Raw genomic sequence first — 16,561 nt, 5'->3', positions numbered from 1 at the left:
GAGAAGGAGTCAAGTACGACAACAGGTTTCTGTTCTAAGCGACTGAGTGAAAAAGAAGATGCTATTTCCCGAAATGGGGAATACTGGGGAAGGAGCTTTTTAAGGGGGATCAAGAATTTGATTTCATACTTACTGAATGTGAGATATTACAAGATGGGTGGAAGAGACGCTGGGATTAGATATATAAATGCAGGAATCAACAGCATATAGATGGCATTTGTAGCTAAGGTAATGAATGAAATTGTTTAGGGAATGATTAGTGATAGTGAAGAGGTCGGAGGACTGAGCCCTGGTGTATACCAATATTTGAGTTCAAATGATGAGAACGATCTAGCAAAGGAAATAGAATGCCTAGACACTGGAGTAGGGGGAAAACCAGAATTTGATGCCCTGAAATCAAGTGAAGAAATGTTATATCAAGAGGGAACAATTAATAGTGTAAGGTCACTAAGGGTGAGAACTGAGACTTTATCATTAGGTCTGACAACTTGGCGGTAAGAGTGGTTTTGGTGGCACGATGGAGATAATAATCTCCATTGGACCAGGTTCAGGAGAAAATGGTAAGAAATGATATGGAGATAATCAACATAGATGTATTTCAGAGTTTTGTACTAGGAATAGAGAAATGAAATGTAGGTAGAAGAGAATGTGAAACTTAGGAAGTTTCTTTTAAAACTTTTTAACATTTGCAAGTAGAGAAAATAGATTAATAAACCTCCATGTACCTATCACCCAGCTTTAACAATTTATAGACATTCTGCCATTCTTGTGTTACCTATCCCCAGTCATTTATCATTTTTCTTTGCGGAAGTATTTTAAAACAAATCATATTGTTTTACCTGTTAATAGTTTAGTATTTCTAACAGAGGACTTAGCAATAACTATAATATCATTGTCACACCAATGAAATGAGCAACAATTCTTTTTAAAATTTTTTTACCCAGAAAACTTTTATTTAAGCTATATAAACTTCATACATTTCATAGATACAACTTTAGGAACATAGTGATTCTTCCCATCTCATACTGAATTTTCCTGGACTGACTAAAAAATGCTTTTTAGAGTTGCTTAGTGCAAAATGGAATGCAAGATTACATTTAATGGTTAAATTTCTTAAGTATCACTTATTCTCTAAAAGATCCCCATACTTGTGTGGTTTTTTTCAGTGTTCATCCTGTTGCTTTGTTGAGACTAGATAATTTCCCCTGTGGAAACCCTTCTAATCATAACTTGGCTAACAATACTCATGTGGTATCATTTAATATGTTCTTTATCCTCCTGTATTTTACAAATGAATCCTGTAGTATTTAAGTTCAGATTTGATTTTAGTTTTACGCAGTAATACTTCATGAGTGGTATATCTATTGTACCACGCATGTCTTGTTGTCCTACTTTGAGTGACAGGATTGAGGTTCAGGTATTGTCTGACTGACCCATCATTAAAAGGTTCACCATCAACTTTTCACTAGGCAGCCATTGATGCCTAGATCCATACTTTGGAGCTCCAAAATAAAGGTTTTCCTCAACATTTGATTACAAAAAATATCTAACATACAGAACATTAAAAGAATTGTATAGTAAATAGCCATATATTCACCAAGTAGATGCTATAATTAACACTGGGTGCCTTTGTTTTAACAAATAATTATTCATCCCTTTATCCAATCATCAATGCATTTCACCTTTTAGTACACTTCAGCACACATATTGCTAGAATTTAATATTAGTTAAAAATTATGTTTAAGGTAAAATTTGCATACCATGAGGTACACAAATCTTAGCGTACCCTAAGAAGATTTTGATGAATTGCATACACTTGTGTAACACAAAGCTCTCTCAAGATATTCCCATTAGCATCTCAGAAACCTGCCTCATTCCCTTCCCATTCAATCTCTGCTGCCATTTCCCCAGTGTTAACCACGATTTTGACATTTCTTCACCACAAGTTTTGTTTTGCCTATAATAGAATTTCAAACACAGGAAATCACACAATAGACTTTGTTACATCAGGCTTCTTTCACTAGCATGTATGAGTTTCTTCCATCATGTTGTAATCAATAGTTTCTCTTTATTGCTAAGTACTCCTCTGTATGAATATTGCAGGGTGTCCATTCTCTTGTTGGTTAACATTTTGACTCTTTCTTGTTTTGGATATTATAAATAAAAGTGCTATGAAATGTTTCTAGAATATCGAGCTGGTTTCTAGGCAACCTTCAAAGGTGAAAAATACTATTTTTTATTATTATGAAATTAAGAGATTTTTGCATATTTGATGTGCTTTGATCAACTGTTGCATTTTTCATTTTGTTATCCTATTTCTGGCCAGTGGGAGCCCTTCAAGTCATCTTGTATGTTCCTTTATAAGACTCTAAAATTATGATAACTTCTTGGGTACAGACACAAAATGATGTCCCAGGCTCATCCTGTTCATTTCTTGTCCCAGATCTGGAACTAGCCATTTCGTCAAACAGGTCTGATTCTTTCTAGTACAAAAAGTTATTTAAATCTACAAAGGGGCTACTTGTCATATTATTATCACTGGGTTATTATTGCTTTAACTTTTCAGTGGACAGAGCTAAAAAATGTAATTTTTAGAAGTAAAAAATTAACAAATTCATACTGATGTTTTTTCCTACTAAATTATGCTGTCTTACTTTAGTTCTTTGATTTGGCAAGTAACTGTGGTACCTAATGATATTACACAATTATTCATTTGCTTTACCCTTCAGAATGTGTGTGTAAGTTTTAAAATAACACGTTTTCATTACCAGTAACATGATCACTGTGTGCTGTTTAAGATTTCTTTATAGTTCTTTTTATCCTTAAGATAAATCCCAGCATGCTTGCCAAGTTAAAAAAATTTTTGTTTTACTGATAGTAAAGAATCCATGAGTCTGTGATGATACACATAAATAAGCACCAAAAAAAAAAAAAAAGGGAAAAGCTTTTAAGTAGAAAATCAATTAAATGTAGAAGAAATATGGGAATAAACAAAAAAATCACCGGGGCTGGCACTGTGATGTGGCAGGTGAAAGCCCCGGCCTGCAGTGCTAGTATCCCATATGGGCGCTGGTTTGAGTCCCAGGTGCTCCACTTCCAATCCAGCTCCCTGCTGATTCACCTGGGAAAGCAGTGGAAGATAGCCCAAGTGCTGGGGCCCCTGTACCCACGTGGGAGACGCGGAAGAAGCTCCTGGCTCAGCTCCTGCTAATGTGGCCAATTGGGAAATCAACCAGCAGAAGACCTCTCTCTCTGTCTTTCAAATAAACAAAATAAAATCTTTTAAAAAAGAGAAAATCACCGCTTCGCAGTTTCCACCATTACAATTGATTCAGATAAGCATCATCAACGATGCTAACCAGTGCGTGAAAGTTTCTAGAGTGATAAACAGGATAATTATGTAATCTTCAAGTATCTCCCCATAGGAGACTTATTAATTACAAAGGAGTAAGCAATTTTCCAGGGAGGAAACCTGGCAGAAAGCAGCGACTTTAGCATGGCTAGTAATGGGACCAACTGTTACACAGCACACACTTCCTGATATGATGCACTGAAAGAACTTAGTGACATTCCTGTGGAATTCTGCAGAAGTCCCAACTGGATCCAATTATGAAGAAATACAGGACAAACCCTAAACTGAAGGGCATTCTAGGAAGTAATTGGCCTAGTCTTCAAACTCAGCTTCAGATGGAAGGGATCAAAGGAGATAAAGAAATGTAACCGCTAAATGCAATAGGTGATCTTGTTTTCATTTTTGCTGTAAGCGGTATTATTTGGAGAACTGATAAGGTTGAACATGGTCTGTAGGTTATGTAAGAGTATTCTTTCAATATAAATTCCCTGATTTTGATCATTGTATGGCGGTTACATAAAATAATTTCTTATTTTTGGGAAATATAGAGATAAATCGATACAGATAAAAGATTGAGAAGGCAGAAAAATGTTAACCTCTGGGGATTTGAGTGAAAGGTATCTGGCATTCTTTGTACTATGACCGTAATATTTTATGTATCTAAAATTATGTAAAAAAAGCCCCACCCTATTTTAAAGTCACCTAAAATAATTCTCCTTGTGGTTGTGCTTTCGCTTTGTCATATAGTGAGGGTTTTTTTTTTTTTTTAAATTTAAGAGAGAAAGAGTGCTCCCATCAGTTGACTCACTCCCAAATGCCTACAACAAACCAGAGGGGGCTGAAGAATATCAAGCCCAGTTTCCCAGGTGGGTGGCAGGGACTCAATTACTTGAACCATCACCATTGCCTACCAGATGTGCATTAGCAGGAAGCTGGATCAGGAGCCAGAGCAGCCCACTGAACCCAGGCATTTGATGTGGAACATAAATGTCTTAACTGGCATTTTAACTGCTAGGCCAAACATCTGCTTCAGTTTGTTGTATTTAGACTTTGACTTAATTTGGTGTTTTAATTAAATAAAAAGTATGTAAGTTTAAAGTCAAAAGCTGCAAAACAAATATCATTTAGAGAGACCTGGCTTTTATCTTCCTTCCCAATCCCCCCATTGATAATGTTTTATTAATTTTTGGTTTATTTTTCTTTTCTTTTTTTAAAGACACTGTGGAAAAAAAATGACCTAAATGAAAGATCTCTGTGAGTGAGATCCCAGTGGAAAGAACGGGCCATCAAAGAAGGAGGTACCTTTCTCTGAAGGGAGGAAAGAACTTCCACTTTGACTATGACCTTGTCTAAATAAGATTGGAGTTGGCATACTCAAAAGGCTTTCACAGCCTTGGCAGCTCATGACAAGAGCCTAGGGTGATTACTGACGCCATAAACAAGAGTGTCAATTGTTAAGTCAACAACAGGAGTCATTGTGCACTTACTCCCCATGTTGGATCTCTGTCCTTTATGTGTTGTACTATGTTAATTAACAGTATAAGAGTTACACAGAGAGAGGAGAGAGAGAGAGAGAGAGAGAGAGAGAGAGAGAGAGAGAGAGAGGTGTCTTCCATCCAATGGTTCACTCCCCAATTTGCCACAGCAGCCCGAGCTGCGCTGATCCGAAGCCAGGAGCCAAGAGCTTCCTCCGGGTCTCTCACGCGGGTGCAGGGGCCCAACAACTTGGGCCATCTTCTACTGCTTTCCTAGGCCATAGCAGAGAGCTGGATTGGAAGAGGAGCAGCCGGGTCTCAAACCGGCGCCCATATGGGATGCTGGCGCTTCAGGCTAGAGCGTTAAACCTGCTGCTCCACAGCGCTGGCCACTAGTTTATTTTTCAATGCAGTTATTTACATAAGATGCATTTCAGGGGCTGACGCTGTGACGTAGTTGGTAAAGCTGTCACCTGCAGTGCCGGGATCCCATATGGGCACCGTTTCAAGTCCAGGCTGCTCTACTTCCAATCCAGCTCTCTGCTGTGGCCTGGGAAAGCAGTAGAAGATGGCCCAAGTGCTTGGGCCCCTGAACCCGCGTGGGAGACCTGGAGAAAGCTCCTGGCTCCTGGCTTGGGATTGGCCCAGCTCTAGCTGTTGCGGTCATTTGGGGAGTGAAACAGCGTATGGAAGATTGATCTCTCTCTTCCTTTGCCTTTCAACTAAATAAATAAATCTTTAAAAAAATAAGATATATTTTAAATAAGACATATATAAATATTTAAATATTTCATATAACACCACATCCTAATAGATGACTCCATAGATGCCTTCATGGACGTTTTGGTTCTGTGATGGGAATGATCCTGTAGAGAGGGCAATGACCCAGGGAAGACAGGAAGTGGGATGGAATGGCCAAGGAAGTGTTGTGGGCTCTGGGGACAGCAGAGAAGGCTGGTCCAGGGGCCCCTGCAGAGGCAGGCAAAGGGGGATGTAGGAAGATGAGGTTCTCTCCCTAGTGCTTCTATTTTCTCAGTGAGATAAAAAGCAATCATCAGATTGGAGTGGGAAAAGAGAGGGGGTTGCTAGCAGTCTGAGAAGAGTAAAGGTGTGAAAAAAGGACTTTTCAAACCTTGGAGAATGAACTGATAAAGGCAGTGGTTTTCAAAGTTTAGCAACAGAATCACACAGACTGCTGGGCCCCGCCCCCAGAATTTCTGGCTCCTAGGTCTGAGATAAGGTCAGGAACGTGCATTTCTTTCTTTCTTTCTTTTTTTTTTATGTGACAGATGGAGTTAGATAGTGAGAGAGAGAGACAGAGAGAAAGGTCTTCCTTCCATTGTTTCACCCCCCAGATGGCCGCTTATGCCGATCCGAAGCCAGGAGCCAGGTGCTTCCTCCTGGTCTCCCAAGCAAGTGCAGGGGCCCAAGGACTTGAGCCATCCTCCACTGCCTTCCCGGGCCACAGCAGAGAGCTGGACTGGAAGAGGGGCAACTAGGACTAGAACACGGGATGCTGGTGCCGCAGGCGGAGGATTAACCAAGTGAGCCACGGCGCCGGCCCCAGGAACGTGCATTTCTAACAAGCTTGATGTTGATGCCACTGATCAAGGAGCCATGCTTTGAGAACTCCTGGACTAAGGAGCTATATCGGGATTTCTGGCAACTCACTTGAGATTTGTGGTCATGAATTTGAAGCAAGAACAGTCAGCATAACTGTGTGTTTGTCCCCTGCAGCCCTTATTTTAACTGGTGGGGTTCAGGTCTGGGGTAGATGGTGAGCTGAATTTAAGCAGGGTTGGGATTTGGATAAAGAATAACAGAAGTAACAGAAGGAACCACACAAGTACATACATGTATTTCTTCTTTTCTACTTCCAGCTTTATGTAAATAGAAAGCTAACAACAGAGAGAAAAGGTGAGTAGAACAGGATCTATAGGAATGAGCTAAAAACTCAAAGTAGAAAGTTCAGAATAAATAGGAAAAAGTTCAGGTCAACAAAGATCTAGAAAAAGATTATATTCAAATCTGCTGGAAGCTTTCCTGACTCACATTGAGGAAAAAATGCAGTTATAATATGAGACTACTAAAGATTAAAACAGAAATTGTATTTTGAAAAGGGATGGCTTAGGTGTGGGAAAACAGCGCAAGGCAGAAAAAAATATTTATATTAGATTTTATGAAATAGAACCCTAATAGGTAAATACCCATATAGTCATTAAAAATCCTGCCAGGATCTTGAAGAGATACGAATATTTGCACAGCCACGCTCATCACAGCATTATTATTTTATATTATTATATTATATATAATATAAAATATATATTATAATATATATAATATATTATAATATTATAATATTATTATTATATAACAGCCAAGAGGCAAAAGCAACCCAAACTTCTTTGATGAATGGATAAGGAAAATATATGCATGCAATGGAATATTATGCAGTTTTAGAAAGGAAGGAAGTCCTGTCACACATGCTACAACATGGGTGTACCTGGAGAATATCATGCAGATAGAAATCACCACAAAAGTATACATACTATATAATTATGAAATATACTTCTTAATGAAGTACCTAAACCAGTCAAAAATCGTAGTGGCATCATGGTTGCCAAGAGTGGGGTAGGAAGTAGGGGAATTAGTATTGAGAGTATGGAGTTTCAGCTTTGCACGATGAAAAAGTTCTAGAGATCTGTCACACAACAGTGTAAATACACATAACACTACTGGGTTGTACACTTAAAAATTGTTAAAATGGTAAATTTAATGTTATGTGCTCTTGACCACGATTAAAAAAATCCTGGGGGAGGGAGGAAAGTATGGTTATCTTTTTAGAACTGTACCTATGAAATACATGAAATCTGTTCTCTTTATATTAATAAAAGTAAAACAAAACAAAACAAAGCCTCCCAGAACAATACAGTAAATCGCCTTCCTTCTTGGAGGTTCTAGGGGGAAGTAAAAGCTATAAAATATTTTTATCCTACCAATTTAAAAACATTTTGTCCCATGTATCATATTTCTAACAAAATAAAAGCTTTGGAAAATATGATGTTTGGAAGAGTGTACCCCCCCAAATAATTAGGATGTTAGTTAAAGCCCAATAAGTTAAATATTATTAGTATTAACAAAACTGCAGGATTTCAGTGATGGGGAGAATAAATGCTAACTCTTCATTGTTTCAAATGACAAATAAAAAAGGGAAATGACATTAAGCTGCAGGGCCAGCAGTTACATAAATGAACAGAGTGGTTAGATATGGGACTAGGATAAAACAAAAACAGCAGAACCCCATCATGATTTTATTCAAAATACAAGAAACTGTTTTCATTTGGTTGGGAAAGTTTATTGTTAGAATAAGGGGAGAATAACATCACAAACCTCATCTCGTCTTAAAATGATAAGATTGGGAAAATGAAGAAGGTCATCAATAAATAAATGAAAATAAACTAATCTGTAAATAAAACTTAAAATAAAATTGAACGGCAAAATAATTCAATATATGAATGTCCTTTTATGTGAATAACAATTTCTAAAACTAATGCAGAAAGAAAGAGAAATTCAATGCTTGTGCTTTAAAAGTCCTTACAGCATTCTTACGCATCAATTCTTCAGAAATATGGAACATGCTTATTTCGGATTATAATTTATAAAATGTGTTCATTTTGGGGGTGGCAGGGGAAACCTGCCATAATTGTCAACTTAGGAGGTATTCATCAAGAAGACAGAAATGATTGCCTGAAGTCAAGTGTTGACTGAGCTTCAAGTGGCATGGTGGTGGGGCTTCAGAATATTTTCAAAAGAAGTCTGAGGATTAGCCCTTTCAAAAAAAAAAAAAAAAAAAAAGAAAAGCAAAGGGGAAAAAGCAGCTCTACTACCACATGCAGATATAAAAAAGAAGAGAACCCTGACCAATTGTACCACAACCGGATGGAAGAGCCAGCTGACACAAGTGTGCTGTCTCTGTGTCTAGGGAAGTTAGGGGCTCAGCTCCTACTGCAGGACTACCTGGACTCTGTGAGTATTTATTCCTTTCGGAGTCTTTCTTTTAGTTAACATTTGGCTATCTCAGTATTCAAAGTGAAACCTGACTCATGGTGATAAGGTGGCTCTAACACTAGCAATTCTGGAGCCAAAAGAATGACACCCTCTGCCTTGATTTCAAATGAGGCTGTCTCTGTAGCTACTTTAAGTGCTCTTGGGCATTCAAGCTATTTAAGCTCATACCATCAATATAATCACAGAGTTTATACTGCATGTGGATATTGCCACAAAGACTTGCAGATCTACATGAATTGATTAAAAGTTTTTTTCAGATGTCATAATTTTTTTTCCTAGTGTATTATAAATTAACTGTACATTATGGACTTAACTGTGAAACTGCTGTTTCACTGTTTTAAAATACAGTATTGTTTTCATCACATTATTACTGCTTAATGACAATTACCAGATTAATGAAATTATAAGTTTAGTGTTCCAGAAGTAAAGAAGGTGAATGTGAGAGAAAAGAAAAGCAAAATACATTTAATTCAAATAACTAAAATTAAAAAAAAATTGATGCACTTAAGTTTATAATGGAACCTAAGATACTATTGATACTCTTTTTTTAAACAAACATGCTTCCAATTTTCATTCTGCATGTAGCATTTCATGCAATTTTGAAGCATGGTCTGAACAGATTCAGTCATTATCAAGCCAAAGTAAAAGCGGTGAAAGGTTGCTACCATTATCCAATAGGTATGTATTTCAACCTAACAATGTGATGTTTATATAAACATAGATGAACATACTGTGTTTAAAAAGCTTCTGCTCATCTGGGGCCATAATGAGACCTGTTCGGTCTGGCTCCCCAGTAGAGCAGCGAAACTGGCAGGGGTAGGACGATGGTAGGGGTAGTTCTGACACAGCAGCATGAGTTTGCCAACTTATGAACAGGATTTGCCAAGTAACAACATTAAAAATCACTATTGAAATATTGTGACCACTTTTATATAACGCACGGGCCGTGGGTACTATCCACTGGGAAATTAGTTCACTGCATTAACACAGTGCCTTGCTTCTTGCATTCACTGGCAATTTTTTTAATAAACTCTTATTTACTAACAATAATTGTACATAATTTGGGGGTATAGTGTGGCATTTCAACCCATGTACACAGTCTGTATTACTCAAATCAGGGTAATAACATTTCATCCTCTTTGTCATTACTTTATGATTGGAACTTTGGAGCTCCTCTCTTCTATTTGCTTGGAAAATATAAAGATAGGGTATTGTGAACTGTGTCACCCCTCTATGCTGTGTAACAGTAGGAACTTAGTTCTACCTAACTGTGGTTTGGTACCTGTTATCCAATCTCCTGCTACCCCTCCATCTCTCCTAGCCTCTAGTAATTACTATTTTAGGTGCAGATTGAGGTTTTTTTTTTTGTTTGTTTGTTTGTTTTTAGCTTATACATATGAAGGAGAACATGCAGTATTTGTCTTTCTGTGTCTGGATTATTTCACTTAACAAAATGGCCTCTAGTTATATCCATTTTGCTGAAAATGACAAGATTTCATTATTTTTTATGGCTGAATAATATTCTATTATGCACATACATACACATCACATTTTATTTATCCATCATTTGTTGATATGACCAAACAATCTCATTATTGGCTATATAACTAAAAGAAATGAAATCATTGTATTAAAGAGATACTTGCTCCACTATGTTTATTGTAGCACTGTTCACCACAGTGAAAATAGGAATTTACTTGCAAATTCCTAACACAATGAGTGTTAAAATGTCAATGTGTGGCCTTAAGAATAGTGAGTGACACTGTAATGAGCCAGTGTAGTTTTAAAGGAGAGAAAAATCAGTCACTAAATTTCAGATAGAATCTAATCTGATAATCTGTTAATAAATAACTGGATACTAACTACCTAATACATGGTTCTAAATGGCTACTTCTAAAGCTATTACTACTATTTAAACAAACACATTGCTTTTGCTTTAATATCTTTAAGCTTGAAACTAAAGCCAAGTGAGAAGGTTTACTGGCAACCTTGTCCACTATTAAATATTTATCTTACTTGCAGATTGAGGGGAGGCAAATGGTTTCAGAATATGTTCTTTGTGCTAACAGCTTTCTAGAAATACCTTGATTATTGTTATCAGGCTTAGAAAGATTGAGAAAACATTCTGGGAGATGTGCTGAACATTTTGATCAATGGTTTATGATTTTGTAAACTCTGGATTTATTTGCTTACTATAATGGACACTGCAAATAAAAAGATCAATATATTTTCCAAAGAAGTAAGGTAGATGGTATATTCGTCTTCAAACTAGTAAGGTAGACACTTTAGAAAGAATCATGTCAAGAATACAACACTAATAAAGAAAATGCTGATCATATCAGATAAGAAGAAATGAGGATCATGGGTTTTCAAAGTCAGATCCGAGCCTCAACTTGGACATTGCCATTTAAGAGCTATGTGGCTATGGGTAAAGATTATAAGCTACTGATCTTTTATTACCTATTTCATAGACCCTACCTCACATAGTTATTATAAAATGAAATGAAAATGTTATTATAAAATGAAATGAAATGAAAAATGTAAAAAATGTCCTTAACACACTGTCTGGTATACAGCATGTACTAAATAAGTATCAGTGAATGGTTTGGCCATACATCTCAAGAGTTCAATTCTGACTGTACGTTGGAATGCTCTGAGGGGCTTCAAAAGAAGCCAGTGCCTGAAGTCTGTTCCAGACCAGTTAAATCAAAATATTTGGGAAAGGAGTCAGGCACTGGTATCTCAAAATACCCCACAGGAGATTCTGATATGCAGCCAGGATTGAGAACCTCTGAGAATCCCTTCTACAAAGTGCTCAACTGGAAGCAGTCTAGGAAATTTCCAGCGCTAAGATCTTTACTGCCTCCCCAAGGTAGTTTCATTCTAAAAAAGTTCTTTCTTAAAAGTAGGCAGCATCTGCCTCTTCAATTTCTATCACTGGTCCTTAGTCTGTTTTCTGAAGACACACATAACAAGATGAAACTCTTTTCTCCGTGGCCTTGTCAAAGGTTCCCATCTGTAGGCTAAGGTGCTATTTCCTTTGTCTTGCTTCTCTGACACGATCTGAGCTCCTCTTCTCATTTGTTCTGCGGCCTTTACTAAGTGCGCTGCTAAGGATGAATCACTAGGTTGCAGGTGTGACCTATCAATCTTAACACACTGTATGTCTATGAATTTAAAAATATAAAATACAAAAATCGATCATTAAATTGAAGATAGAATATAATCTGATAATTTGTTATTAAAAAATAAAGATGGGGCTAATTTTTGTTGTAGCCACATTACACTGCTGATTTTTCAATTGTAACTGTGTTTCTGTTAATCTGTTAATGCAGCTTAAGTTTTCTGTACTTTTTTTTAAAAAAAAGATTTATGTATGTATGTATGCATGTATGTACGTATTTATTTAAAAGGCGGAGTGACAGAGAGAGAGGGAGAAACAGATGTCTGCAGCCAGGGCTGGGCTGGCCTAACTCAGGAGCCAGGAACTCTATCCAGGTCTCCCATGTGGGTGGCAGGGGTCCAAGTACTCGAGCCATCACCTGCTGCCTCCCAGACACATTAGCAGGGAGCTGGATCAGAAGTGCAGAGCAGCTGGGACTCGAACCAGGCACTCGGATGCAGGATGCAGGCATCCCAAGCACTGGCTTAACCCCCTGTACCACAATGTCCACCCGTGCTTTTGGTACTTAGTTGATTTCATTACCCTCTTGTAGAATTTAACACAGATATTTCTACTAAACCCCTCTTTAATTCAGCAATATTTATTGTGCTAACTGACTTGGTTCTTGCCCCTAATGGGGTTTAAATCTAACATGGGAGAGGGAAAAAAAACCTCCAATTACTTATAGGTAAGTTTTTCAAGTCATTTCAGCTATGTGAGCTCTCAAAATAACATCACTTCTTTGTCTCAAGTTCCCTTTTACCGGCAGATACAAGTTGCTACCTTGCCTCTGAGAGCTCCCTGGGTAACCACACACCAGAGGTCCATTCACAGAAACCCCTTTCCTCTGCCTGGTAATGCAGATTGTGTCATCAGTTTCAACTCAGCCTGCTTTCTTCCTAGACTTCCCTTTCCTTTTAGAATCTCAGATAACAGGAAACATGCCTGTAAATTTTTATAAACTTTGTGAAATGTGTCTTCCTGCAGTTCAGACACAGGACAGACTAGAGCCATTTCTCCTCTCTCCTTTCCCCCTCCACTGTCTTTGAACTCTGTCGCCAGGGTCTTACCAGGGCTTATGTAACTTCCTTTTCAACAGCCAGGTCTACTTCCTTGGAACTAATTCTTTCCCCATCACCCCTTTACAAAATTTCACACCTGAATGTTACCCCCTACCAAAGTGGTTTCTTACTGAACAAACTGTAGCTAGAGTTTTAAGAAAGGCTACATTCTTTCAGTTTTCATTGTGTATGTCAAATCAGGAAACTACTGTACTTCAAATCCAAATCAACTTTATACTCCTACAAAAATGAGACCCCGAGAGCAGTCTCTGTCCTATTCACTTTTGTCTTCCAACTAACATTTAGCCAAGAGTGAAATATTTGTAATAATTAGACTGACCCAAAGGCATTTTTAAAAGCTAATTCCTGTTGAGTACTTGTTATATGCCAGGATTAAATTCTCCATATGCATTTTTCATTCTTACAGAGGAGAAAACTTAGGCTTAGAAAAGAAGTTACTTGCCCTCAGTCACAGAGTTACGGCTGATTTAGAAAACCCTGTTAGGATCATTTTTCTGTTACATCTGCTAAGAAGGTGCTGTAGAGAAATAGAGCAGCTGTGCTAAGAAAGGATGCGGACACCTTCTGAACCCTCTCTTTATGTCTTCTATCTCTTTACAAGGGGCTCTCAGACTGAAGGCTTCACGGTAGTTAGACGCCCAGGAAATGGCCAGTAGTCAGGAGCTGCCACAAACAAAAGGTAGAATTCACACACCATCTCTCAGAAGGTCCTAGCAATTGTTTTGAATTTCCTCAGGGTGTATTTATGCTTCAGTCAGTTACTGTTAAAATCTTGGAATACACATCCTGTTTCCCATCTACCACGTCACTCTAGGCCTCTAGGTCAGTGATGGCTAATTGGCAGCAGCCACCTGACTTGGTTTTGTTTGGCAACTTTGTTCTCCTGTGCAGTGGTATGAGTCTATGAAAGGAGGCAGGTGCTAGCTCTCTTAGGCTAATGTTCATGGCACGTCCCAGTAGGCAAATGCTTTCTCTATCCTTACCCTGGGGCCTCAGGTTGAAAAGCAAGAAATTTGAAAAGTCCCACCATGGACTGAGAGACCACTACAGTTTTATCTGTTACATTCCACGTGTCAAAATGAATGAATGCCACATATGACAGAAAGCGTCCAGGCAGACAGAAAGCATCTGAGCAGGGCCAGAAATTGAGGCTTATCTGTGAAACACATGAGCTATCATATCTCTTCATCTCCATCTTTACCCCCATAACAGCCACCCTAAGAAAAGATGATCTCATAGCTTAATTACCGATTTCCATATGCTAACTGAAACCAGCTTTGAATATATGCCACAAGCAGAGGAAAAGTGAGATAGAACAGACCACTCCACAGGATCCTGCTATATTTGCAGCCTGTCTCCTGATACACTAATGCTACTACATATATTGTATAGATATGCAAATGGTCCAAAGTGGGACAAAAGTAAAGTTCCTCACAATGTCTGAAAACAAAGCATTCACAAGTTGATGCTTGGAGTTAAAGTTCCTATCAATGACATAGCCAGTGACTCAATATTTGCCATTTTGTTGCAGGAAAAATCTGAAGACCTACACACGAGCAACATGTCATCCCATACCTTCACTTTTTGATTCCCACAGAAGACCCGGAGAAGTCACACTGTTAACAATGACAACCACTTTAGCCGGCGGCTGGTCTTGTTCCTCGCACAGGATGCACTTTATAACCAATCACAGCAACCAACTGCCCCAAAATTTCTCTGGAGCATCGAATGCTACTACTTCCTGTTCTATGGATGAACAATTACTATCTATTGTGTTAACCACATTCTACTCTGTTATTTTCATCGTAGGACTGGTTGGGAACGTAATCGCCCTCTATGTCTTTCTGGGTATCCACCGTAAAAGAAATTCCATTCAAATTTACCTACTTAACGTTGCCATTGCAGACTTGCTACTCATCTTCTGCCTCCCTTTCCGAATAATGTATCACATTAATCAAAACAAGTGGACACTGGGAGTGATTTTCTGCAAGCTTGTGGGAACGCTATTTTATATGAACATGTACATTAGCATTATTTTGCTTGGATTCATCAGTTTGGATCGCTACATAAAAATCAATCGATCTATACAACAACGGAAGGCAATAACAACCAAACAAAGTGTTTATGTTTGCTGTATAGTGTGGACAATCGCTCTTGCTGGATTTTTAACTATGATTGTTTTAACACTTAAGAAAGGAGGGCATAATTCCACAATGTGTTTCCATTATAGACAGAAGCATAATGAGAAAGGAGAGGCAATTTTTAACTTCATTCTTGTGATAATGTTCTGGCTAATTTTCCTACTAATCATCCTTTCATATATTAAGATCGGCAAGAATCTATTGAGGATTTCTAAACGTAGGTCAAAATTTCCTAATTCTGGGAAATATGCTACTACAGCCCGGAATTCCTTTATTGTACTTATCATTTTTACGATATGTTTTGTTCCTTATCATGCCTTTCGATTCATCTACATTTCTTCCCAGCTCAATGTATCATCTTGCTACTGGAAGGAAATTGTTCACAAAACCAATGAGATCATGCTGGTTCTGTCATCTTTCAATAGCTGCTTAGACCCAGTCATGTACTTCCTGATGTCCGGTAATATCCGTAAAATCATGTGCCAACTGCTTTTTAGACGATTTCAAGGTGAAGCGAGCAGAAGTGAAAGCACTTCAGAATTCAAACCAGGTTACTCCCTGCATGATACACCTGTGGCAGCGAAAATACAGTATGGTTCTAAAAGTACTTGAGGTGAACATACTAAAAAGAATGAGATAATACCACCTCTTAATTTAGATAAAACCACCTCGAAGAACTAAAAAAATTATGAAACAAAGCTCTAGCATTTAAAAAACTCACATCTTCTCTGACCACTGATCATATTTGTGGTATTTTGTTTGCTTAACTGTAAAATAGTTCATGGCAGAGAAAAGCTTAAACTCATCACTGGATTTTAAATCTATGTAAAATGTTTTTCAGAAAACATTATTAAGCTAACACTCTTAATGTAGACTAAAAAGTTAAGTGAAATTCATGGCTTTAAGAACAAGATTATTACTGCAAGTGTCAGTTTCTCAAGTCACTAAAGTAGTTATGTATATCAAGCATTTGAATATTAATTTGCAATGTGTTTAAACGTAAGTTAAAAGATTTGGGGATTGACTTAAAATCTTAAAAAATTATATATTCACTCATCATTTTAAAAGCATGTATAATTTGCCAATGTATTCATTTATACCTAAAACTCTATAACAGGTGAAATGATAATAAAATTCTAATGAAACACGAGATCATCCACTATCATTGCTTAGATAGAAATAGAATTTAAATATTGTTTGCCAAAAATCAAACAGATAAGCTAAAAATCCAATAGCCTCATGGCAATTGTACCTACTTAAATTAAAACAGATTTATAAAT

At 37.6% G+C, this 16,561-nt stretch overlaps 2 protein-coding genes across 7 annotated transcripts in view; one reads left to right on the top strand and one right to left on the bottom strand.

Moving 5' to 3' along the window:
• Window positions 1–16,561, bottom strand: part of CASK (calcium/calmodulin dependent serine protein kinase) — a 377,037-nt gene that overhangs the window by 131,987 nt on the left and 228,489 nt on the right. The gene's annotated exons all lie outside the window — the stretch shown is intronic.
• Window positions 14,766–16,104, top strand: GPR34 (G protein-coupled receptor 34). Its single transcript, XM_062184250.1, has one exon. The coding sequence runs from the start codon at window positions 14,766–14,768 to the stop codon at window positions 15,891–15,893; it is 1,128 nt and encodes a 375-aa protein (XP_062040234.1). The 3' UTR covers window positions 15,894–16,104.

This window comes from Lepus europaeus, chromosome X (genome assembly GCF_033115175.1).
Source record: "Lepus europaeus isolate LE1 chromosome X, mLepTim1.pri, whole genome shotgun sequence".
In the NCBI taxonomy this organism is placed as follows: domain Eukaryota; kingdom Metazoa; phylum Chordata; class Mammalia; order Lagomorpha; family Leporidae; genus Lepus; species Lepus europaeus.
Note: the sequence above shows the minus strand (reverse complement) of the source record. Positions and strands in the feature narration are given on the sequence as shown.

What these genes read in the sequence shown, in the direction of transcription:
- GPR34 (XM_062184250.1), top strand. Translation starts at nt 14,766, where the DNA reads ATGACAACCACTTTAGCCGGCGGCTGGTCTTGTTCCTCGCACAGGATG.